At 32.7% G+C, this 24,172-nt stretch overlaps 11 protein-coding genes and 1 non-coding gene across 12 annotated transcripts; 7 read left to right on the forward strand and 5 right to left on the reverse strand.

Moving 5' to 3' along the window:
- Window positions 1-29: 29 nt before the first annotated feature.
- DFA_01340 lies at window positions 30-110 on the forward strand. Its single transcript has one exon. It is a non-coding gene; the product is annotated as a tRNA-Ser (tRNA).
- A 251-nt stretch (window positions 111-361) lies between these two features.
- On the reverse strand, window positions 362-2,252 carry DFA_01341 (Arf GTPase activating protein; the record flags this gene model as incomplete). The annotated part of the gene is made up of 2 exons (XM_004359248.1): window positions 362-1,997; window positions 2,104-2,252. The coding sequence occupies 2 exons, from the start codon at window positions 2,250-2,252 to the stop codon at window positions 362-364; spliced, it is 1,785 nt and encodes a 594-aa protein (XP_004359305.1).
- A 165-nt stretch (window positions 2,253-2,417) lies between these two features.
- On the forward strand, window positions 2,418-4,142 carry DFA_01342 (uncharacterized protein; the record flags this gene model as incomplete). Its single annotated transcript, XM_004359249.1, has 5 exons — window positions 2,418-2,486; window positions 2,691-2,723; window positions 2,865-2,980; window positions 3,066-3,234; window positions 3,312-4,142. 5 exons carry the CDS (start codon window positions 2,418-2,420, stop codon window positions 4,140-4,142), a joined length of 1,218 nt encoding a protein of 405 aa, XP_004359306.1.
- Window positions 4,143-4,312: 170 nt separating this feature from the next.
- On the forward strand, window positions 4,313-5,563 carry DFA_01343 (uncharacterized protein; the record flags this gene model as incomplete). Its single annotated transcript, XM_004359250.1, has 1 exon — window positions 4,313-5,563. The coding sequence occupies one exon, from the start codon at window positions 4,313-4,315 to the stop codon at window positions 5,561-5,563; it is 1,251 nt and encodes a 416-aa protein (XP_004359307.1).
- Window positions 5,564-5,612: 49 nt separating this feature from the next.
- DFA_01344 (uncharacterized protein) lies at window positions 5,613-6,860 on the reverse strand (the record flags this gene model as incomplete). Its single annotated transcript, XM_004359251.1, has 1 exon — window positions 5,613-6,860. The coding sequence occupies one exon, from the start codon at window positions 6,858-6,860 to the stop codon at window positions 5,613-5,615; it is 1,248 nt and encodes a 415-aa protein (XP_004359308.1).
- Window positions 6,861-7,152: 292 nt separating this feature from the next.
- DFA_01345 (uncharacterized protein) lies at window positions 7,153-9,438 on the forward strand (the record flags this gene model as incomplete). The annotated part of the gene is made up of 4 exons (XM_004359252.1): window positions 7,153-7,380; window positions 7,455-8,583; window positions 8,694-8,818; window positions 8,890-9,438. The coding sequence occupies 4 exons, from the start codon at window positions 7,153-7,155 to the stop codon at window positions 9,436-9,438; spliced, it is 2,031 nt and encodes a 676-aa protein (XP_004359309.1).
- Window positions 9,439-9,509: 71 nt separating this feature from the next.
- On the reverse strand, window positions 9,510-11,721 carry dicA (cytoplasmic dynein intermediate chain; the record flags this gene model as incomplete). Its single annotated transcript, XM_004359253.1, has 5 exons — window positions 9,510-10,454; window positions 10,527-10,752; window positions 10,828-10,972; window positions 11,050-11,557; window positions 11,641-11,721. 5 exons carry the CDS (start codon window positions 11,719-11,721, stop codon window positions 9,510-9,512), a joined length of 1,905 nt encoding a protein of 634 aa, XP_004359310.1.
- Window positions 11,722-12,529: 808 nt separating this feature from the next.
- On the forward strand, window positions 12,530-14,902 carry mcm5 (MCM family protein; the record flags this gene model as incomplete). The annotated part of the gene is made up of 4 exons (XM_004359254.1): window positions 12,530-12,808; window positions 12,876-13,183; window positions 13,243-14,137; window positions 14,216-14,902. The coding sequence occupies 4 exons, from the start codon at window positions 12,530-12,532 to the stop codon at window positions 14,900-14,902; spliced, it is 2,169 nt and encodes a 722-aa protein (XP_004359311.1).
- Window positions 14,903-14,956: 54 nt separating this feature from the next.
- On the reverse strand, window positions 14,957-16,050 carry DFA_01348 (putative methyltransferase; the record flags this gene model as incomplete). The annotated part of the gene is made up of 4 exons (XM_004359255.1): window positions 14,957-15,169; window positions 15,266-15,602; window positions 15,689-15,821; window positions 15,927-16,050. The coding sequence occupies 4 exons, from the start codon at window positions 16,048-16,050 to the stop codon at window positions 14,957-14,959; spliced, it is 807 nt and encodes a 268-aa protein (XP_004359312.1).
- Window positions 16,051-16,286: 236 nt separating this feature from the next.
- exoc3 (exocyst complex subunit 3) lies at window positions 16,287-18,794 on the forward strand (the record flags this gene model as incomplete). The annotated part of the gene is made up of 5 exons (XM_004359256.1): window positions 16,287-16,469; window positions 16,557-17,451; window positions 17,524-18,256; window positions 18,319-18,489; window positions 18,554-18,794. The coding sequence occupies 5 exons, from the start codon at window positions 16,287-16,289 to the stop codon at window positions 18,792-18,794; spliced, it is 2,223 nt and encodes a 740-aa protein (XP_004359313.1).
- Window positions 18,795-19,114: 320 nt separating this feature from the next.
- On the reverse strand, window positions 19,115-20,719 carry DFA_01350 (uncharacterized protein; the record flags this gene model as incomplete). The annotated part of the gene is made up of 2 exons (XM_004359257.1): window positions 19,115-19,672; window positions 19,859-20,719. 2 exons carry the CDS (start codon window positions 20,717-20,719, stop codon window positions 19,115-19,117), a joined length of 1,419 nt encoding a protein of 472 aa, XP_004359314.1.
- Window positions 20,720-21,145: 426 nt separating this feature from the next.
- Window positions 21,146-24,161, forward strand: ivdA (isovaleryl-CoA dehydrogenase; the record flags this gene model as incomplete). Its single annotated transcript, XM_004359258.1, has 6 exons — window positions 21,146-21,391; window positions 21,456-21,566; window positions 21,648-21,719; window positions 21,782-22,643; window positions 22,841-23,116; window positions 23,182-24,161. 6 exons carry the CDS (start codon window positions 21,146-21,148, stop codon window positions 24,159-24,161), a joined length of 2,547 nt encoding a protein of 848 aa, XP_004359315.1.
- Window positions 24,162-24,172: the final 11 nt, after the last annotated feature.

A 24,172-nucleotide genomic window follows, 5' to 3' on the forward strand; every position in this document is an offset into this window, starting at 1 on the left:
ATTTCATTTCCACATCATCTCGAAATTGCGGTCTTTTGGTGGAGTGGTTAACACGCATCCCTGCTAAGGATGTTCCTTCGGGAGCGCAGGTTCGAACCCTGCAGAGACCGATCAAATTGTTTTTGTCTTTTTTCCATGCCAGGCCCGCTGTCCAGAAACATCCAGGACATACAATATTGCCCCTGAACACACACATTTTCACACATATGTATTTCCACATTTTTTTTTTTTTTGGTTTTTTTTTTTTTTGATGACACTTCACCTTGGTGCAAGAACAAACAATAATAACCACCAAGAACTTGATTTAGGGTAGGATCCTTTTTTTACCTATTGTAATATTCCAGTTAATATTTATTTATTTTTAGAAAAAGAAATTGTTTGCATTATTGTTTGCGTTACCATTGGATGCAGGAACTGGATTATTAGTAAAGAAATTATTATTATTATTATTGAATTGATTTTGTTGTTGTTGTTGTTGATTAAATGGCTGGAATTGATTGAATTGATTATTATTATTATTTTGTTGTTGATTATTGAATTGATTATTATTATTATTCTGTTGTTGATTGATTAAACCCGATGGAAAACCTCCACTAGCAGCCTTTGGTGGAGCACCACTTGATTGGAATTGATTGAAATGGTTATTTTGTTGTTGTTGTTGTGGTTGTTGATGTTGTTGATGTTGTTGATTTGAAACACCACCACTGAAAAAGTCATTACCACCAAAAGGATTATTTTGAGATGAAACCAATTGTTGGTTGTGATTACCAGAAGCAGTATTTGGAGGCATTGGAGAAGAGTTTGCAAAAGGATTTGACGAGACCTTGTTGCCAATGCTACCAGTATTGTTAAATGATTGTTGTTGTTGTTGAGGATTTACATTAAAGGTTGATTCAAATGGGTTAACCTTTGTTACACTTGCACTATTGCTAGTGGATCCAGGTCTGCCAACAGAGCCAGTTGGTGGTGATGCAGTTGGAACAAAATTGTTGGCAAATGTGTTTGGTGGTGTTGGATTTGAGGAAGAGTTGTTTCCAGAGAATGGTGAAAGGCCTGCAAATGCCCCAGAGTAATCTTTTTTCTCTGGTTGTTGTTGTTGTAATGGTTGTTGTTGTTGTTGGAATCCACCAAATGGATTACTTGATCCATAACTACCAGTATTTGCTGGTTTATTAATCCAAAAATCTGGTCCTGGTTGTGGTTGTTGTTGTTGTTGAAATCCACCAAATGGATTTTGTTGTTGTTGTTGTGGTGATTGTTGGAATCCACCAAATGGATTCTGTTGTTGTTGTTGTTGAGGTAAATTAGAAGGAGTACCCCATTGATTTACATTATTATCCCATTGATTATTTCCTGTTGACCATTGATTATTTTGAGTATTATGATCAACAAATGATTGTTGATTTGGTTGAATTGGTTGTTGTTGATTATTTAATGGTTGGAAAAAGTTTCCATTATTATTAAATTGATTATTTTGTTGTTGTTGTTGTTGTTGAGGTCTTGAAGGAGGAGCACTAAAAATATCATTCAATTCAAGTAATGAATTATTATTACTATTATTATTATTATTATTTCTTTGTTGTTGTTGTTGTTGTTGTGGACGATCAGTCCAAAGATTTGGTGGACTATTATTTCCATTTGTTGGTAATGTTGCAAAAGTACCATTGTTATTATTATTATTATTATTATTACCATAGTTGATAGAATTTCTTTTATCCTTTTCAACAGTGATAGGAGGTATATCTCTTCCAAGGATATTAGAGAGTGGTTCGATACGAGGATGATCATCAACCCATTGCTTTTTAGTGTACTTTAACTCGATGAATTGTTTAATACGAGCAGTATCACCCTCTTCAGGTTCTGGGAAATCTCTTGGTGACCATTTGCCCAACCAATGTTGCTTTGCTGCCTTGTTACCTCCATTTTGTAACTTTGTAATCTCTTCTGGTTTAAATGTACCCATTGATACTGATTTTACTCTTCTACCTAAATGTGAACTAAAGAAAATAAAAGTAGTAAGAAAGAAAGAGAATATGAATGTTTAGTAAAGAGAGATATATATATTATATATCTATATCTTTTTTTATTTCTTTTTTTACATACTGAATACCAGAACAAGATTGACAAACAAAAGTACCTAAATCTAAACAAGCATATACAGGACCTTTAATAGGGCAATCCATACATCTCATATTATCTGGTAACTTTAACAACTCTCTTATTATCTTTTCATTTCTATCTTGTGGTGCCATTATTACACAATTATTACTTTTTTTAATTTATCTATAGTATTATTACTTTGTCGTTTTAAAATTGGTTGGTTCTAGAAAGGGTTGACAGAACAATATAAAAAAATTAAACAAAAAATTAAAGCCACCCTTCTTTTTCCTTTTTTTTTTTTTTTTTTTTTTTGCGCAATGACTTGTGATGATGATCGATTCAGTTGTCCAAAAAAGGAAGGTCATTTATTTAGTTTTTTAAAAGTAGTATAAAGCAACCTATCTAGCTATGAGTGATATATAAGAACGATCGTTTGTTGTTTGTTGATATGGATTGTTTCGTTCTTCGTGTTTTACTCTTCTATTATAATAATCGAGAGAGATATCTTTGTATTTTTTCAAAATGGATGGATATTTATTAGAGATATTAGAGATATTAGACCCATCGAACAACCAATCATTGTTTTGTAGACTCTAGCCAAAGCGATTTTTCTTGCCTCGATGGTTTTTTTTTTAAACCGACGAAATTATCAGAAATTGTAACCCCCACCTCAACACAATGTGAACATCCACAAGATATAAATATATATCATATTTTATAAGCACACAAATCCCTTTCCAAAAAGAATAATTTAAATTAGATAGATAATGACCAACTTTTTATTACTTTTATCCATAACTCTTTGCATAGTTTCTGCACTATCGGTTCATGCCATTTCATGTCCATCAAATTCACAATGTGTCCAAGTAGGAGAACAATGGTAAGGTCTAGACCTTTTCACTAGTATTAAATCAAGATATCATTCTTATATATCTCCTTTCTTTTTTTTTTTTTATATCTTTTAGTAACAATTTATTAAAAATATGTTCAAACTCTGATTGTAAATATTCAGGTGGTTCCACTTCTGGTAATTGTACAGCCTACATTCCAGAGAATGGTAGCTGTTTGCAGAATTATGATAGTCCATCTTGTTATCCAGGTCTTTCATGCTATGATAATAAATGTGTCCAATATGTATGTGTGATGATGATTAAATGGTTCATTAAATTTAACCTCAACTAATCATTATTATTATTTAATTTTCTTTTTAGGGATTTATACAAAATGGTAAAGACTGTAATCAAACCTATCAATGTTCCAAAGGATTAACTTGTTCCAACAGTACCAACAAATGTGTCTTAACCAATGATGTATGTGACAGTGAACTACTCAACTGTCCATTCGGTACATTCTGCAACACAACTGGTCCAACCAAAGTCTGTTATCCTCAACTAGAGTTGAATGACGATTGTACAGTTTACCCAACCGCATGTCCATATGGATCGGTTTGCAGTGGAAACGACACTACAAAGACTTGCACTGCACTCTATTCTCTTGGTCTAGGTGAAACCTGTAGCCCCAATCCAAATGACGCAACTGTATCTGCTTGTGATGCCTCTAAAGGTCTCTACTGTGAAATCAATAGTGCCCAGTATGGTTTCTGTACCAAGCTACCATCTCCATCCAATAGCTCACAATCATGCCAAGATGACAGTTATTGCAACTTTAACGAGATTTGTGAATGTTCCAACGGTTCACAAGGTAAATGTTCCATACTAGTCAATATCAATGCACAATGTGCCACTGACACCAAGTCCTACCATGACTGTTTGATTGGTAATCAATGTGTACAAGTCAATAACTATCTAAACCTAAATTCTTGTGTAGCAAGCAAGTGTAGCAAAGAGTTTTGTGCTGTTAGAAATTCTTGTGAAAATTGGGATATCGTTGATAGTCTCTCATGTCCATCACCTAATCCTATCAACAGTCTTGTTTGTTCCTCAAACAATTCATCCAGTTCAGGTGAACCATCATTATCTTCATCTTTATCATCTCCAATCATCTTAATTTCACTATTATCAATTATTTCAACTCTTTTTTAATAAATAAATAAATAAATACGTTTGTCAAAGTGAAGAACTGTCTTGAGTATTTAAATTATTTAATATTAATTTTTCTCTCATCGCTATTTGGTTTTTTTTTTTTCGTTTTTTTATTATTTTTTTTGTATATATATATAAATTTATTTATTTATCTATCTATTACTTTAATCATGACAATAGGAGCAAATAGAAAACTTAAACAATGTGATCCATATTGTAAAAGAAAGGTAGTAGATGAAAAGGAAAAGAGAAAGGATAAACCATTCAAGTTGAAAAACGATGAAAAGGTACCAAGATCGTTGCGTATGGTGATGCAAGCGAGTCAATTGGTCAAAGAGATTGATGAAAAGAAACAAAAGCGTGAAGAGCTCTATCAAGAAAACAAGGAAAAGAATCTACAACAAAACAATGGAGTCTCTGCAAAACAAATTAAAAAGCAAGAGATCAAGGCCAAGAAACAAAATCCACAAGATCAAGACGACAAACGACAAGTAGACAAAAAGAAACAACAAAAGACTGAAAAAAAGAATCAAAAGGTTGCAAAGAGTGTTGCTGGTTTGGATACTTCAGTGGCTGAAGCCAAGAAACAATCGGTCGAAGAGATGACTGATTTCTCAAAGCAACAAGAACAACTCGCTCACATTCTCGGTTTCATGCCCAACCCAGAAGACAAGGGCGAGAACACCTCAAAACTCAACAGTATAAAGGACGTCAGTAACAAAAAGGCAGACATTCAACTAGATACAAAGCGTCGTCCTGGTGAAAACCAAGAACAATACTTTCAACGTATGCGTAATCAAATCAACGAAAAGGAAAAGAAAATGACAAATCGTTATGCTAAAAACAAAGAGAATAGTAAATTAAAGAAATTAAAAAAGACTCTTAAAAAGAAAGGTCTTAGATTGGTTGATGATAGTAATAATATTAATCATGATGAAGATGATGATGAAGATGAAGATGGAAAGGATGGAAAGGAAGGATCGGTGGAGAAAAAGGAAATGGGAGAATTGGATAAAAAGAGAAAACAACAACAATTAAAACATAAAAATTCTAAAAAGGATTTTAATGAATTACAAGATAATATCAAGTTTGGTGAACAAGTTGATCGTCCTCCAACTCTTCCAGTTGTAAAGGATCTAAGTAAAAGAAAAGCTGCAAATGAAACCCAATCTTCAAAACGTAAATATTTATGGCAAGATGAAGGTGAAAAGAAACAAGAAGAAGAGACTGAAGAAGATTTGGAAGAAAAGAGATTACAACAACAAAGAGAAGTAGTAAAGAAACAGAAATTGGAACTTCTTAGAGGTCAAGTTATGCAAAATTATAAACAAAACAAATTGGTTAAAAAACAAAGAAATGCTATCAATCTTGCTCAAAGTGAAAATCCAAAATCTCGTGAACCAAGATCCTTCTATCTCTAAAAAAATAAATAAATAATAGTTTTTTTATATATATCTTTAATTTATTTAATTATGCAGATTCAATAAATCTTTGTCTTGGTTGTCTGTTACCAAAAATACAAATATTTGATGTTATTATATAAATGATTAATATACCAATAATACCCATTAATAAATAAATTAATAATTCTACCATTTTTGAATTTTTAAATGTTGGAGTAGTAGTAGTAGGTTTTGATTGATTTGTTGTTGTTGGTATTCTATTATTATTATTTTTTGGTAATTTTGATGGTGATGGATAATTTGATGATGAAGATAAAGTATTATTATTACTACTAGTATTATTTGGTTGAATATCAATAGATGAAATTATTGTTGGATTAATAGTTGGAATATTTGTTGGATTAATTATTGTTTTTGTTGTTGTTGTTGTTGTTGGTTTATTATTATTATTATTAATATTAATATCTTTATCTTGATAGTTTAAAAAAGTAATATCAGAACAACTAAACCAAGAAGAATTACCACGATGCATTACAACAACGAGTACAACATTTTGATCAGTTTTATAATGATAGGATGATGGAATTGTAACTGGAAATCTAACAATGATACCACCACCAATACAACCATCACTAGGTGAATCCAATCTATCATTTTCAAATGTATAGTTGTGTAGTGATAGTAAATGATCCATTGTTACTGGGTTGGTATTGGTTGATGATATACCAAGATGGTTAGTCTTACTAATATAAATATTCCAATTTACATTATTAAATGTTCCACGTGTATCCATACAATATTCCAATACAAAATTATGTTGTGATAATGATGTATCTATATTATTATTTAATAATTTTGATTTATGAAAAGAATAGGAAGAATTTCTTAGAGTGATTGGGACAGTTGACCATTTGGCAATGAGATCCATTCCATGATAGTGTTGATTACCAGCCGAACAAATACCATCTCTTATATAGTCTAATGGAGTGGATGCATTTTCATCTTGTTTGGGTGACCACCAATACGAAGTATAATGTATAAACTGTATCGATCCAAGTGCAAAGTCTGCCTGATCTTGAAATGCTACATGATGATAGGCATCTCGACATGCAGGATCCATCACAGTATTTGGTTCTCCTTCAAACTTGTTATTGTGTGAGAAATAACATAGTTGTTGTCTTGTTGGTGGGTATAAACTATATCCAACTGTTCCTATTGGTGATGTAGCTATAGTAGTAGTAGTAGTCGTAGACTTTGTTGTTTTAATGAACCAACAAATAAAAAATAAAATATAATAATAGAATAGTTTATTCATATGATGATTCACATATCTATTATCTATTATCTATTATCTATATCTAATATATATATATATATATGAACAAATATTTAGTTGTAGATTGAGAGATATAAAAAAAGTGATGGGGGATTTTTTGCGTTGGTCCACGATTGCTTGATATTGTGCAATAAAATTTTTTTTTTGTTTGTTGTCGTTAAATTTTTGAATTTGGTAAGAGGGAAGTTGGTTTAATTAGTTGATTCATTGCATATGTAGAAGTAGTGCAAAGATAGATAAAATATAGATATAATAGAGATATTAGAGAGAGATGACACCAACATCAACAAATTACTTTGATTATGATGAAAGTGATGATCATCACAATTATGATGAAAGTGATGATATACAAAAGATTAAAAATCTAACAACAAATACACAAAATACACAAAGAAATACTCAAGGTACACAAGGTACTCAAGGTACACAAAGATCACAACTTGAAATTAGACAAGAATATAAACATTTATTAGATAATTATAAAATTACTTCAAAAGGAGTATGTTTTGATTATGATTATTATTATATTTTTTTTCTTATTATATATCTCTAATTCTTTTTCTATATATATAGGGACAAAAGAAATTATGGGATAAAGATAATAAGATTATAGAGAATATGTGGATTTTACCAAGTTTGGTAGGAGAGGAGGATGAAACAAGAGATGGTTTTGTAATATCTACGGTCGTTGTAGATGAAGCATCCAATATCTATGCAAAAAGAGTTGATGATCTTGGTAGATCATTGGACAAATTGACTCATACAATGGGAATGAGTTCAAAACAAGTTACAAGTGCCTATGAAGATGATAATTTTGAAGAGGTTGATGAAAATGGAGAGAAAAAGACGAGGAAGAAATGGAGTGATTCTGGGTTTGCAGCTTCTACCATTACAACTAGGGAAAAGGCAAATTTAGATAAACCATTTCAACCATTTACAGTCCCAATCAAAACTCAATATGTTGCAGTCAATTTCAAATTATTCTTTTCAAATGTTTTACCAGTAGATCAACACTATTCATTTAGTTTATTAAATCGATCAGATGATTTGGTTTTAACAGAAAATACTGATCCTTTGGAAGAAGAGGTTAAACCGAAAAAAAGAAAACAAAACGTACCAAGAACACAATGTTTTTCAAATTTTAGAAGAAGAATTAAAGCTGCTCTATCAAGAGAAACAACAGAACAATTATGTCCAACCATTTCACCAGAAAATATCAATGACTTTTTGGAAAATCATGAACAAGATTTGGAACAAACTGAAATAGTTCCAGTCATTCCAAGATTAGAAGATTTAGAAGTTGAAACTGATGAAGAAGAAGAAATCACTGGAATGTTGGAAAATGAAAATGAAAATGAAAATGAAAAAGAAGATGATGAAATGGAAGAAAATCCTATAAGGGAACAAGAGAATTTGGATTTTACAGATCTTTTACAAGATGAAATACAATTTGGTTTAGATGAAAATGGTCAAACTAATATTCAACAAATGGAAGAAATTAGAGAAGATTCAGATAATGATCAAGATGCAACCATTGATTTAAAACATAGTTATTATGGAGAAGATCATGCTCCAGAGGAAAAGGAAAATTTAGATGATGAATGGAAAGGTTTTGGAAATGAAGAAAATGAAATTGATCGTCATGTTGAATCAAGAAATTGGCAAAATATACCAAATCCTGCAATCAAAAATAATAATAATAGTTTGGAAAAGAAAAAATTATCACAAAAAGAAAAAGAATTCTTTTCTCTACCAAATCCCCTATTCCAAAAGAGTCCAAAAAAAATAATATCAATGCACAAGATATGATAGAACCAGAACATGGTGATAAATCAAAATTACTCTGTGATAATACAATTCAAAATGATTATAAAGAATCTGATTTTTTTAATTTAAAAATTAGATCAAATTTTTCAATTGATAAAAGAAAGCTTTTTGTATGTATAGATAAATAGAGAAATAGATAGATAGATATAATTTATTAATTAATTAAACTTTTTAAATTTAGATTGAAAATATAGAAAATTTAAAAAAACAACAACAACAACAACAACAACAAGAAAATATTAATAATGATAATAATGATAATGATAATTTTGAAAATAATGATAATAATTATCAAGATGGATTTGAGGATTCTTTTGAAGATTCATTTGAAGATTCATTTGAAGATTCAGAAACTTTTACTCAATCAACTACAACAATAATGGGACAACAATCAAGTTCAATGTCATCATTAAATAGAAGAAGAAGAAGGTTTGAATTTAATAGTAAAGATTATGAAAGAAAACTTTTTATTCTTTTAAAAAAATCACCAGAGGCACGATTATCATTTGAAGAGGTTTTGGAATTGGAATTAAAATCTGAAACACTTGGAGTATCTGATTTAATGGCATGCAAGAGAAAAATTAGTATATCATTGTTCATGGTACTATTATTATCAAACAAAAATAATCTTCAATTAACTCAAACAAGTCTTGATGATTTTTCAATCATTTCAAATGGTAAACTTGATCCACAACAAAATCAAACTTCGAGGTTTAAATTTGATAAATAAAATAAAATTTAATATTTTGTTTATATTATTATTATTTATTTAAATATTTTGTTTTTTTTGGTTTCTATTTTTTAATCATCTTTATCAATTGCAGTAGTTGGAGAATCTTGAAGGGTAAGAGGTTTTGATAGGAGTTTATCAACGATATTACCAAACTTTGACCAAGAATCTGGTTCTGGGTTGGCATAGGGAGAAGTGTCATAGAGGGAGAGTTGACCGGTTGAATCACCAACAAGTAAACGCTTACCATCGCCAGACCAAGAGAGACGATTGAGAGCATGTGAAGAGATCTTGTTTCGGACTATCGGTGCATCTGTTTCTTCGTTGAGATCCCAGAGACACATTTGTCCGTTACCATCACCAGTGACAAAGACTGATGGGTGGACTGGTGACCATCTAGCATCGTACACATAGTCGACATAGTCTTCAAATGAATAGACTGGTGCCTCGGTCTTGTTGGTCGACCATAGACGAGTGGTCCAATCGGTAGACGACGACAAGAACAAGTTACCAAAGTCAATTGACCCACGTGATGGATGGAAATCAATAGAGGTAATGGGTCCGTGATGTCCCTTGTAACGATCAGATATACCAGTCTTGCTACCGTGTCTGTGTGCTTGATAGATACTACCATCTTCAGATCCAACGAAAAAGGCATTCATTTCAGTCTCTTGGAATACAAGACTTGTAACAGCAATCGATGATGTTGCAGAAACCGTAGAGGAAGTATTGTTTTTGGCATTGAGGTCCAATGTTTCTACTGGTTGTGATAAATTGTCAAGATTCCATGAACATAACTTACCATCGGTCGATACTGAAATCAATGTATTGGCATTGGTAGATCCTACAACAGACATGCTATACACTGGATGAGTATGTCCAACCGATGATAATGGTGTCCTCTGTACTGGTGTTGATTTTGATCTAGTATCCCATACTACTATTTGTCCTGAATATGTACCACCAACAATCAAAGTTGGATGAAATCTTGAAAAGAATGTTGTCATTACTGGTGACTAAAAAAAAATAAAAAAGAAATAAATTAATACTATTATTTCTTATTATTTCTCTTTTCTTTTTTTACATACTTGACAATTAAAAACATATTCTGGTTTTTGATAGAAATTATTAACAGACCAAACTAAAACAACTCCATCTGGATCATGTGAACCAGTTTCATTTGCAGAGTAGGATGTAACAACCAATTCTGGATGTTTTGGTGACCAATTAATATCTGTAACTGATCTATGTTTTGACCATCTTTCATCTACCAATGTTCCCATTAATTTTAATTCTTTTGATGATGATTTATCTCTAAAAAAAATAAAAAAAAAAGGTTAGAAACAATATTGATAGAGAAGAGAGAGATATTGATTCATTTATATTTACTCATCATCAGTTTTGGTATAATCAACCAATATATCAATATTATCATCCAACATTAAAGCTCTTTCAATAACTTTTGATGATCTTGTAAAGAATGTTCTAAATGATTCAGATTCTAAAATCTCTTTTTTCTCTTGTTCATCCAATTCTAAAATGAAAAAAAAGAAGAAATCAATGATAAGTCATATGTTGTTCAAAGAATACATTTAATCTTCTTTTACATACCAATAACTTCTGGTTCTTTTGATACATTTGTTTCTTCAATAGCTTCATGACCTTCTGATGAATCGATACCAGTTGAACTTGAAGCAAGGGTTGGTGTTGTTTGTTGTTGTTGTTGTTGTAATTGTTGATATTTTGATTTTGATTTGTTTGGTGTAGCGTTTACTTGTTGATCTTCATTTTCACCATTGAAATCAATATCTGGTGTTTGGGTTGCCTTTGTATAGGTTGGAATCTCACGAGGTGGTATATCAAATTCAATGACCAAGTTTTGTATTGACAATGTTGGTTTATATTTATCTTGTTGTTGTATAGTTGATGGTGTAGCTGTAGTAGTAGAAGTACTGGTACTAGTGGCAGAAGTTGTTGGTGGTGAAGTTGGTGCAATGTTATTGATAGATTCTAATAGACTATCAAAGCTTTCAGCTGGTGGTGATGTTGCTCCAGCACCTGTTGATAGAGATGGTGAAGTTGCTTTGGTTGTTGAAAGTTTAGAGGTTTGTGCAATTTTCTAGAAAAAAAAGACAATATAGAGTATAAGATTATGATACTGTGAACTCTGTTAGCAGATGATAGTTGATCATCACAACATACCTTTTCTTTATATTCAGCAATTCTCTTTTTCATATCATCCAACTCTTTCTTTCTTGCATTTTTTTGTGCTTCTGGATCCATGATTAAATCTTAATCACTCTTCTCTCTCTCTCTCTCTCTCTGTTCGTACAAAGAAACTAAAAACTTATGATTACAACAAACAAAGATAGATAGGTGTACTTTGTTTGTCAATGAACTTCTTTGATTTTTTTATTTTTTTTTATTTTTTTTTCAAATAACACCTGTAATCATGGTTGTTGGTTCATTGTCAGAGCTCAAAGTTTGCGGATAGAAAGATACATACAGATAACTCTCTCAGGATTCTAATACAATCTCAATCATTTCAAGACCACATGGAATAATAATAATACCTTGCATATTCAATATTACACCTAAATACATGCACATTTTCTCCTTTTGGTCTACATGTTAGATAATCTCCTCCTCCTTTGCTGGAGCTGACGGTTGTTGTGATGACCAGTGAGAATAACATCTTCCAAATGTATATATAGATAGATATATATATATATTCCTTTTGTCATATATATTAATATTCACACCTTTCCCAAAAAAGAAATTCTTCTTTAGATCTGGAACCATTTAAATTGGAAAGTGTTGTACTCATTGATCATTATGACAAATGTGAGAGCCCGCCCCCCTTTTAAAGAGAGAGAGAGAGATCAACTATAAAAAGTAATAAATAAATACTGTACTTAATCCAAAATATTTGTACCAACAATCGATTCTTTTGTATTTTTTGTTTTTAAAAAAAGGAGGGAAAATCTCTCAATCTGAGTGAGCGCCAACACAGTGTATAAGTTTGAACAAAAGATATCTTTATCTAGATGATTGTATTAGTATTAGTATTAGAGTTGTTGTTAGATTAATAATGTCTGGATGGGATCAAGGTCAAGTATTTGTTAGTGGAGGAGGAGGACATAACAATGCAAAGGTGTTGGATGGCGATACACTACATTACAAAGCATCGTTTCTTCGATTCATTCGTGGTTGGAAGAATCAAAACAATGCATTCATCTATCGTGAACAACTCATACAACACTTTGAACTTGAGAAATACTATCTCGAAGTAAACATGGATCATCTAACTCAATTTGATCAAGATTTAGCTTCTTCTTTATTATCAAAACCAAATGAAGTTGTTCCAACTGTATGTAAACAATCAAATGAATATTATATAATATAATATATCTAATCTATCTATTTATTTATTGTAGTTTGAAATGGCAGCCAAAGAAGCAATTAAAATGATGAATTTTGCAAAAGAAGATAAAGATATTCCAGACATTCAAGTTTTGTTTACAAGTTCGGCAGATGCAACTGCCATTCGTACATTAAAGGCACACCAAATTGCAAAGATTGTAAAGATACCTGGTATTGTTATATCTGCATCACGTACTCAACCAAGACCACTCTCAATCACTATTAAATGTCGTGGTTGTAAACATGAAAAGACTATTCATATTTCACCTGGTATCAATACAAATCCTTTACCTCAAGGTTGTGATAATCCTCAACAACAATTGTAAGTAAAGAAAAGAAAATATAGATTATAATTAATTGTTTACATTGATTTGTTTTTAGAGAATCAAAACAATGCCCAAATAATCCATATGATATATTACCTGAAAAGAGTAAATTTGTAAATCAACAATTATTAAAATTACAAGAGAGTCCAGAGACTATACCAACTGGAGAGATGCCAAGACACATTCAATTGTCGGTAGATAGGTTTTTGGTGGAGCGTGTGACACCTGGCACGCGTATTACAGTGGTTGGCGTATTTGGTATTTACGCAGGACAGGGTGGACGAAAAAAGGAAATGTCTGGGTTGGCTACTATTAGAACACCATATATCCGGGTGCTTGGTATGTTGTCAAACGACCAGGCAGGTCGATCTGCACATATATTTACACCACAGGAAGAAGATGCATTTAGAAAGTTTGCAACTAAATCGGATCTATTAGAGATTCTATCGAGCTCTATTGCACCGTCTATTTATGGACACCAAGACATTAAACGTGCTATTGCATGTCAATTGTTTGGTGGCAGTCCCAAGAGACTACCAGATCGTATGAAACTAAGAGGTGATATCAATCTATTGCTTTTGGGTGACCCCGGTACCGCCAAATCACAACTACTAAAGTTTGTGGAAAAGGTGGCACCCATTGCAGTATACACAAGTGGAAAGGGCAGTAGTGCTGCCGGTCTCACAGCATCGGTCATCCGTGAACCGTCAACCGGCGAGTACTACCTTGAAGGTGGTGCTATGGTCGTTGCAGACGGTGGTATAGTCTGTATCGACGAGTTTGACAAGATGGATGTAAACGATCGTGTCGCTATCCACGAAGCTATGGAACAACAAACCATCTCTATTGCCAAAGCTGGTATCACTACCATTTTAAATTCTAGAACTTCTGTACTTGCTGCTGCTAATCCTGTTTTTGGTAGATATGATGATTTAAAAACTGCTGGTGAGGTAAGAGATGAAAAACAAACAAACAAACAAACAAATATATATATTTATTTACTTTTACTTTTAAATTTTCTTTTCTAGAATATTGATTTTCAATCAACTATATTATCAAGATTTGATTTAATTTTTATAGTTAGAGATCCAAAAGATTCAAAAAGAGATATGGAAATTGCAGATAAAGTATTACAGAATCATATGAATGCAGCTAGTACAGACGCCAATACAGAGTTGGATTTAAACTTTTTAAAGAAATATATTACATTTTGTAGAACTAGATGTAGTCCTCGTTTGTCAGAGGATGCAGTAGAGGCACTGATGAATCATTATGTGTCGGTGAGAGCGACGGTACGTGAAAATGAAATGAATGGACAACCTGGTGCCATTCCAATCACGATTCGTCAACTCGAAGCCATTGTTAGAATTTCAGAGTCTTTGGCCAAAATGTCACTCTCCAACACTGCATCAAGTCGTCATGTTCAAGAAGCTATCCGTCTCTTTACCATTTCCACATTTGACGCTATCACCACCAACAGTGCTATGGGTGAACAATTGACACCCCAAATGGTCGAAGATATCTCCAAGGCAGAAACTCAAATCAAAAGAAGAATTGCAATTGGCTCCAAAGTCAGTCTCAAAAAAGTTGTCGAAGAATTAAGTTCCTTTGGACAACTATCAACCTATTCCATTAGAAAAGCTTTTGATATCATGGTTAAAAGAGATGAAATGGAATATTTTTATCAAGGTAAAATTGTTCATAGAAAGAATTAAATAATGTATAAAAAATAAATAAATAATTATTATTAATTTTAATTTAATTTATTATTATTGTGGTGTTGATATTTTTCTTTTCATTGTATAAAAATGAACAGTTGATCTTGTTTCTTCACAACCTAAATCATTTTCAAACATTGCTTGCATCTTTAATTCTTTAAACTTTTCACTTTCAAAATTAAATTCTGGATCCTTTGCCAATTCAAAGAAATAGAGATCTTTATCTTGTCTATGTGGTCTATGATGTGAAAATGATACATATATCTAAATTTTTAAAATTAATTAATTAATAATTATTAAAATTTTTTAAATAATATTTCCAGTTTCTCTAACTATTTTTTTTTGATTTGTGATACTTACAATACCATTATCAGATAAACAAGTTGAACAAGTTTCCAACATTTTATCATGTACGGCATGATTAAATAAAAGATCAGATAAAATGATGATATCAAATTTCTTTGATGGTTCATCGAGTAGTTGATTTAATTCTTCTGGATTCTTTCCCCAGAGATGTGGTACTGCCAACAATCTATTATTTTCATCACATACTCTTTCTGGTACTGTATTGGATCTATTATATTTCATATTATTAATTAACGTATCTTCTGGATAATCTGTCATTACAACTCTTTTGGCATTATTCAATGCTGCAATAAAACATGGTAATCCTGCTCCTGATCCTAATTCCAATACTCTATAAAAAATAATAAGACATATTAATACATGCATGTATCATTTTCTTTTTGTTTCCTCTCTCTCTCTCTCTCTCTCTTTACATACGTCTTGTTTGTAAAATCAATTTCTTTATCTAAAAAATCAGATAATGCAATACCTGCATTCCAAGCTAAATGTGCCCATAATGAATGTCTTTGTGGTAAACGAACTGAAAGTGTTGTAACATCACTATTATTCTCTTTTCAAAAACAAAAAGAAAAAGTTGAATTGAATCGTTTAGTTTATATATATATCTCTATCAATTAATTGTAATGATTCTTTGTTTCTTTCTTTTTCTACCTACTAATAGGAGCAACTCTTGTATATGTATGTGATGTATATTCAATTTCTTCATCACTAGATTCTTCCCAAAATATGTTGGTTGTAGAGTCCATAATCTCGTATGAATTATTTGGTGGTGAACTCATTCTCTATTCTCTCTCTATTTAACTCTTTCCTTGAACTGATTTAAAAGAAGATATACTTTAGTTAAAACGAATGATTCGTTTTCTCATCTTTGATAGCAAGCAAGGTTGAGTGAATCTTAGGGGATGATTTTTTTTTTTTTTTTTTAATTTAACTAAGTCAAGAGCTAGATTCTGTTGTTGTGTGATTAATCATTTAGAGAGACAATAGAGATATACGTACATATTAGAGGATCGGGATGGATGTATCATCACTTGTACCTTTAGAAGGGTTAGATGATGCAAATGCTCAATTGGTAGCTATCAAAAAGATTGAAGCTCACTTTTCAATGATTGATAGTCTTGCAACCATCACCAATCATAAACAATCATTAATACAACAAAAGAAAACAATTGAAGCTCAAATTAAAAATGAAGCAAATGTAATAATCAACAGAGAGAGAGAGAGATATCTCAATCAGAGTTGACTCTTTTTCTAATCTATTTTCTTTTTCTTTTCTTTTCTTTAGGGAGAACTTGAAAGAGCAAAAAAAGGATTAGAAATATTAACAAAATCATTTGGTAGAATAGAGAATATGGGAGGTAGTTTTGATCAGACGGTATCATTGTGTCACGAGACATCAAGTTTGATTGGATACTATCCAATGATTAAAAAGGTGAATACATGTCGTGTCAACCTCATGTCCATCTTGAAAGAGGTCGATCGTTTACTCACCATACCCGAAAAGGCGTTAGAGATTGAACAATTGATGGAGAATGACATGAACATTCTCATTGTACATAAAAAACTAAGAGAATTGGAACGACTACACAAAAAGGCTTTAAAACAATTTGAATCAAACGACGATGAATTGGAAGCCATCAAAGAGATGTTTTCAACGGTACCAGAGTTGGGGTATCGTTTTGAAAACAAACTATGGGATTTGGTTAGCAATTCTGTACATATGGCTAAAAAGGATGGAAACAGACCTGTTATTGTAAAGGTTGCTCAAATTGTAGAACGTGAAAAGATTCACGAACAAAAAGCCAAAGAACGTAGTAAATTGTCGTCTAGTGAGAGTATGGAAGATGATCATCTAACTGGTGCCTATGGTGATCGGTTTATCGAAGTGTTGGGTCAATCGATTGCCTCACGATTCGAACCAATGTTTTTAACTTGTCAAACAGATTTGGTTCAAACTCTTCGAGAAGTCAACAAAATGGTCGATGAATTGGATGTAGTTATGGATGTAGTAGGTGAATGTTATCCTCCCTCTTATGATTTATTCAATTACTATGTTAAAGAATATCATAGTAAATTCTATTCACTATTTGGTTCTTTCTCTAATCTTGTTGAAAGTGGTGTATCTGGTGATGCCTATCTTGCAAGACAATCAATTCCTTCTGCTCATATTTTAATGTTAGGTAAAAAATAGAAAAAAGAAAAAAAAAATATAAAGAAATGAAATATATATTTAATATTTCTTTTTATTTTAGTTGAATGGGTAATTAAAGAATATAGTAGAAAATTAAGTAGATTAGGAATTCAAGACATGTCACCACCATTATTAGAATCATTGGATCCACTTATAAAGATTTATAAATTACATATCAAAGGTTTGATGAGAGATTGGTGTGATAATATTTTGGTAGAGGATAATCAAAAGAAACCACAGGTTATTGACCAACAGTATTTCACATCGGCACCAGTCGATCTTTTTGAAAGTGTTGGATCACAATTGGATATTGCTCAAGCTACCAAATGTCAAAAATTGGTGGTTGGTGTCATGGAAGAGGTGATCAACGCACTCGCCTATTTCCAACAACAAAATGTTAAACTACTCGAAGAGAGAAACCACGAGATCAAATTTGAAAATGTCATTGCCGCCGTCAACAATAATAGTAGAAACTATGATTTCACCCAAGATCTAGTCGACAAGGTTTCAAACCTCTTGTCGGTCGAGTATATGGCACAATTAAATTTTGATCCTGTCTTGGATGGCTTTTTAGGTGTTTCAAGTGTTGCCATTAAATCATTGGCAGTTGTCATGTTTAGAGATCTAGAAGATACCATTAAAAAATTCTATACTGCCGAATGGTATCAAGAAGATCAAATGCAACTCATCATAAACACCATAGACGATTACTTTAAAAATGATATTCAAAAATATATTCTAGAAAATTATATGAAAAGATTATCACTTTTATGTTTGGATACTTTAATTGAAATGTAAAAAAAGAAAAGAAAAAGAAAGTGAAAAAAATATTAATATTAATCTCTTTTTTATTTAGGATACTTACACAATTAATTTCTGGAGGAAATAAGATTGATATTAATCAATTTGAAAAGTTAATGAGTAGTGATTGTGATAAAATGTTGGATTTCTTTAAAAAATATTTACGTATTTCGCTTGCAACATCTCGTATTCAAGTATTGGAAGATTTTAAAAATATGTTAACTTGGTAAGAAGACTATATAAAAATTGTAAAGATATAATATATTTATTTAATCTATTTTTTTTTTTAGTGATGGAGGTGATATGATTCCAGTCTATTTTAGATCAATTATTAATACACACAAGGACGTAAATGATCGTGTTGTGGAATTGGTTATTCAACAAAGAGCTGATTTGTCAAAACAAAAGATCAATGAAACATTACAATCGTGTCGTGAAACAATAGCCAAAGTTGTAGATCCAAATCAACCAGCTCCAACAGGTATCTTTACTAAAATGAATATTTATACAAAGAGTTGGTTTGGTAGATAATAATAAAGTGTTTAATAATTTTTAAAACCATAAAATAATAATATTAATATTTATAATATCAACTTTAATTAATTTGTTTTTAATGTTTATAAAAATGATCTTTTATTGATTAATTAAATTAATGGGAACTTGATAAGATATAAATTATGTTGTTTGTGTTCACACCAGAATCAAGATGAAGACCACAAAAAATTTGGATGGCTTCATGCTTTTCAACATATAAATCTTTACACAATAAACCCAATAATATATTGGATTAAAAAGTAAAAAGATAAATAGTTGATAAAGGTGAATACTATACAAAAATGTTAATGTGATCATTAAATTGATTCTACTTTGATGCCAAAATAATTTCGGAATCCTTGGAAAACATTGGAAATGTTTTTCCAAAAAGTTCCAACTATAGGGGCGGTTGGGGTTGTTGACTCTTGATGGTGAGACTCTTCGTTGATTACGATGATCACCTGCTTGGTTGAGTCGGCTGCGCTGACTTTGGTTTCAGTGATGATGACCTGCTCGGTTGAGACGGGTGCTCTGAGTTTGGTTTCAGCGATGATGACAGGTTCTTCTTTCTCGGATGGACCAGGTACACTGACTTTGGTTTCAGTGATGACCTGCTCGGTTTCAGCGATGGCGACCTGTTCTTTTTTCTTGAATAGACGAGTTAAGCTGACAGGCTCCTCGGATGGACCAGTTGCTTTGGGAGGCAAGTCGATTTTAAGCTTGGCGACTGTTTTGTTGAAAATATATATCATTATTAATTGTAGGAGATCCAATGAGGACGGATCTTTGTCTCCATTAGCGTATAATTGGAATATGATGGCCTCCATAACATCAGCCCTGTCCTTCACTTTATAGGTTGATGGATCTTTTACCAACTTGATAATTCCAAAGGTCACAAACAATTGGCTTAGGTACTTGTTGCAGCAGGATGCAGAGATGAATACAGAACCTAGTTTTGGTGTCAGTAATGATATAGGGATCTCCTATTAATTAACAGACAAATAAAATAATTGGCAAGTTAGAGAATGTTTTAATATATTTGATTAGATTGTTCTTCTTACCTTTGCCATCATCAACGCGATATATAGCTCTAGGACTCTATCTCCAACGAACTCATCCCATTCAAGTTTACCAGAATGGGAACATGGAACCAAAGAAGAGGTAAATGCTCCATTGTCAGCCATCATCTTGAGTGATTTGGAAATCCATGCCTCTTCAGGTGATAAGGCTTCGATTGGTAATGCGATGGAGACAGCATCATTCTTGGAGGGAACTAGTTTAACCAAAGCTTCGACTGGTGGTACTGTAGCTTTTGGTTGGGGAGGACGGATGGTTTTTTTCTTCTTCTTCTGCTGAGTCACCGGTTTACCCAATGAACCTTGTGGACTTGGTGATTTCAGAGAAACCGTATTCTTGGGACTCGATGCGTTTGATACTTTCGATGATGATACAACGGTTGATTGGGATGGTGGGCCAGCCATCTTGGGGATTGGACTGGCCAAAGCTTGATTGACCGAAGCTTTCAAAGTGATTGCCTCATCAATCTTCTTGGTGGAACGGGAAGGTTTACTTGATTTAACCAACTTTGGTGGTACTTTAGCAGCTGCTTTTAAAACAGGTTGAGAAGGTGATTTAACTTTCTTCTTCTTGTGTGTTGTTAAACCAGGTTTACTCGATGAACCTTTTGATGGCTTCATAGAGGTAGTTGCCTTTGTTTTCTTCATCGATGCAATGGGGACGATCGATTGAGATGTTGGTGGTACCAATACGATTGGTTGGGGTGGTGGTGGGCCAGCCTTCTTGGGGACAAGCTTGACCAAAGCTTCTTGATTGACCGAAGCTTTCAATGTGCCAGTCTTCTTGCGATTTGGTTTAACTTTGCAAGATTTGGGTTGTGACTTATTGACTGGACTGAGGGACATTTGATGGAAATATAATATTGCGATTGATACTATTATTATATTTGAGGATTAATTATTCTTTTTATCTATTCATAGTGTTTTAAGCCAGTTGCTTATTTTATAGAGAGAGAAGAAGTGTCTCATTCTTTCAAACCAAGGAAATGTGAATCACGTGATCTTCACCATCTTGTGAATTATTTGTTTTTTCGCCGATTGATTTGATTGGTTTATGGGTTGGGGATCAACCATTATCCCAAAACGATGTCCTGGTAGGTCGAGTAACGTTTAAACAAAACAATGAATAGTTACTATTATCTGTATCTCGAAAGATGAACATGTAGATGCAGAAGTTCAAAACAATAATTTGAATAAAATGGCAACCTAGCTAGCAGCCTATGTTTAAAAAAATAAATAAAAAATAAAATTATATTATAATCAATCGATCAAATGAATAGAGTTGTTATAACAGGATTGGGAGCAATAACACCTTTTGGAAGAGGTGTCGAGTATAGTTGGAATCAATTGAAATCATGTAGAGGTGCAATCAAACAACTTGTATTTGATTGTACTACATTTCCATTTCAACTACAAGCAAAGGTTGCTGCTACTGTACCAAGATTACAAACAAATAGTAGTAGTACTGAAGTTGGTGATACATCAACTCTATTTCATGATGATTTAGTACCTGTACAAGTATGTGATATCGCGGTCATCTGTATATCTTTACACTTTTACTAAACATACATTCGTTACATAGTATAGATCTGGATGTAGTGACTTTATAAAATATGCAATGGTAGCAGCTGATGAAGCTATATTGGATGCCAATTTAAACACTTTAGATAATACCTCACTTCAAGAGAGAATTGTAATGATCATTCTAGAATACCAGATCTATTCCTTTCTTTCTTTCTACAACTACTAATCATCATTACAATCAATCTTTTAGGGAGTTTGTATTGGATCAGGAATTGGTGCATTAGAAGATATAACAACTACACATGATAAAATTATGAAAGGTGTATGTTGTATATATGACTATCTTGTTAACTATTATGTTACTAACTTATTATTTCATTTTAGGGAGTAAATAAGGCAAGTGCATACTTTATACCAAGAATATTGATCAATGAAGTATCGGGATTGGTAGCTATTAAACATTCATTAAAAGGACCGAATCTATCGATTGTATCGGCATGTGCAACTGGAGCACATGCTATCGGAGAGTCATTTAGAAAGATTAGATATGGAGAGGCTGACATTATGGTGTGTGGTGGTACAGAGGCTGCTATTACACCGCTGTCAATGAGTGGTTTCTCAAGAATGAAAGCATTGTCTACAAAGTACAATGATACACCAGAGAAATCGAGTAGACCATTTGACAAGAATCGTGATGGATTTGTAATGGGTGAAGGTGCTGGTATCTTGGTATTAGAGGATTTAGATCATGCCAAGGCAAGAGGTGCCAAGATCTATGCAGAGATTGTTGGTTATGGATCATCATGTGATGCTCATCATCTATCTGCACCCATTTCAACCGGGGATGGAGCAAAACGAGCAATGAAAGCTGCTATTCAAGATGCAAACAAAATTATAAACATTACATCAATCGATTATATTAATGCACATGCAACATCTACACCTCTAGGTGATACAATTGAATTATTGGCAGTTGAAAATACTCTATCAGAGATGAATATCAATCAATCATCTGACAAACCATCTATAGGATCCAACAAGGGAGCTATTGGTCATTTACTTGGTGCTGCAGGTGCCGTTGAATCCATCTTTTCAATCCTCGCCATTCGAGATAATATTATCCCTCCAACACTCAACCTAGACAATCCCGATTACACCAATGACAAACTAAGACTTGTCAAAGATACTTGTTACAGTCCATCAAATCCAATTCAAACCGTTTTAAAGAATAGTTTTGGTTTTGGTGGTACTAATTGTTCTTTAATTTTTAAACAAATAAAAGTAGAGAAGAAATAATAATAATAATAATAATAATAATAATAATAATAATAATAATAATCTAATCAATTTTCATTTATATTTTTGAACCGAAATTGAACACAAAGATCTTCATCATGTTTTTGTAAAAGTCATTGTATTAATATTAGTCATTTATAAATCTAGAGAGAAGAGATAGAATGTTGAAATCAATTGTATCAAGATCAGTTAATCATTTAACAAAGAATAATAACAGTATTGTTGTTTGTGTTCGTTCAATCTTTACGACACCAGAGATTATGCCATTTGATGAAGATCAAAAGCAACTACAAGAGACGATTCGTGAATTTGCTCAAAACGAATTAGCTCCCATTGCTGCCCAAGTAGACAAAGATAATGTCTTCCCAAGTCACATGTGGAAAAAGATGGGTGAATTAGGTTTACTTGGTATTACTGCTCCAGGTAAATATATTAGAATATAGAATCACTTTGATCAATCGACTTACCTCTTTTTATTTTGTTTTTAGCAAAATATGGAGGATTAGAATTAGGATATACATCACATTGTATTGCAATGGAAGAATTAAGCCGTGCTAGTGCATCGGTAGCATTAAGTTATGGAGCTCACAGCAATCTTTGTGTCAATCAAATCACACGTAATGGTAACGAAGCACAAAAGCAAAAGTATCTCCCAAAACTCATCTCTGGTGACTTTGTCGGTGCTTTGGCCATGAGTGAACCAAATGCTGGTAGTGATGTTGTGTCGATGAAGACACATGCTACTCGTGTCGATGGTGGTTGGAAGATCAATGGTAACAAGATGTGGATTACCAATGGTCCAGATGCCGATGTTTTGGTCGTCTATGCAAAGACTGACCCAGCTGGCGGTAGCAAGGGTATCACTGCTTTCCTCATTGAAAAGGGAATGAAGGGATTCTCAACTGGTCAAAAATTAGACAAACTTGGTATGCGTGGATCAAACACTTGCGAACTCATCTTTGAAGACTGTTTTGTGCCAGACGAGAATGTCATGGGTACTGTTGGTTCTGGTGTTCGTGTTCTCATGTCTGGTTTGGACTATGAACGTTTGGTTCTATCTGCCGGTCCATTGGGTATCATGCAATCTTGTATGGATCAAGTCGTTCCATACATCCACACTCGTGAACAATTTGGCAAAAAGATTGGTGAATTCCAATTGATGCAAGGAAAGGTTGCTGATATGTACACCCTCCTCAATGCCTCTCGTTCCTATGTATACACTGTAGCTCGTGCTGCCGATGCTGGCTTGGTCTCTCGTAAGGATTGTGCCGCCGTCATCCTCTACTCTGCCGAAAATGCCACCCAACTCGCTCTCCAAGCCATCCAAACCCTAGGTGGAAATGGTTACATTAACGAATTCCCAACTGGTCGTCTTCTTCGTGACGCCAAACTTTATGAAATCGGTGCTGGTACATCTGAAATTCGTAGAATGTTAATTGGTAGAGAATTATTTATTGAATCTGAATAAATTAAATTAAA

This window comes from Cavenderia fasciculata, assembly GCF_000203815.1.
Source record: "Cavenderia fasciculata unplaced genomic scaffold Scf_Dfasci-F-a-25c12.r2-5, whole genome shotgun sequence".
NCBI classification, from domain to species: Eukaryota; Evosea; class Eumycetozoa; order Acytosteliales; family Cavenderiaceae; genus Cavenderia; species Cavenderia fasciculata.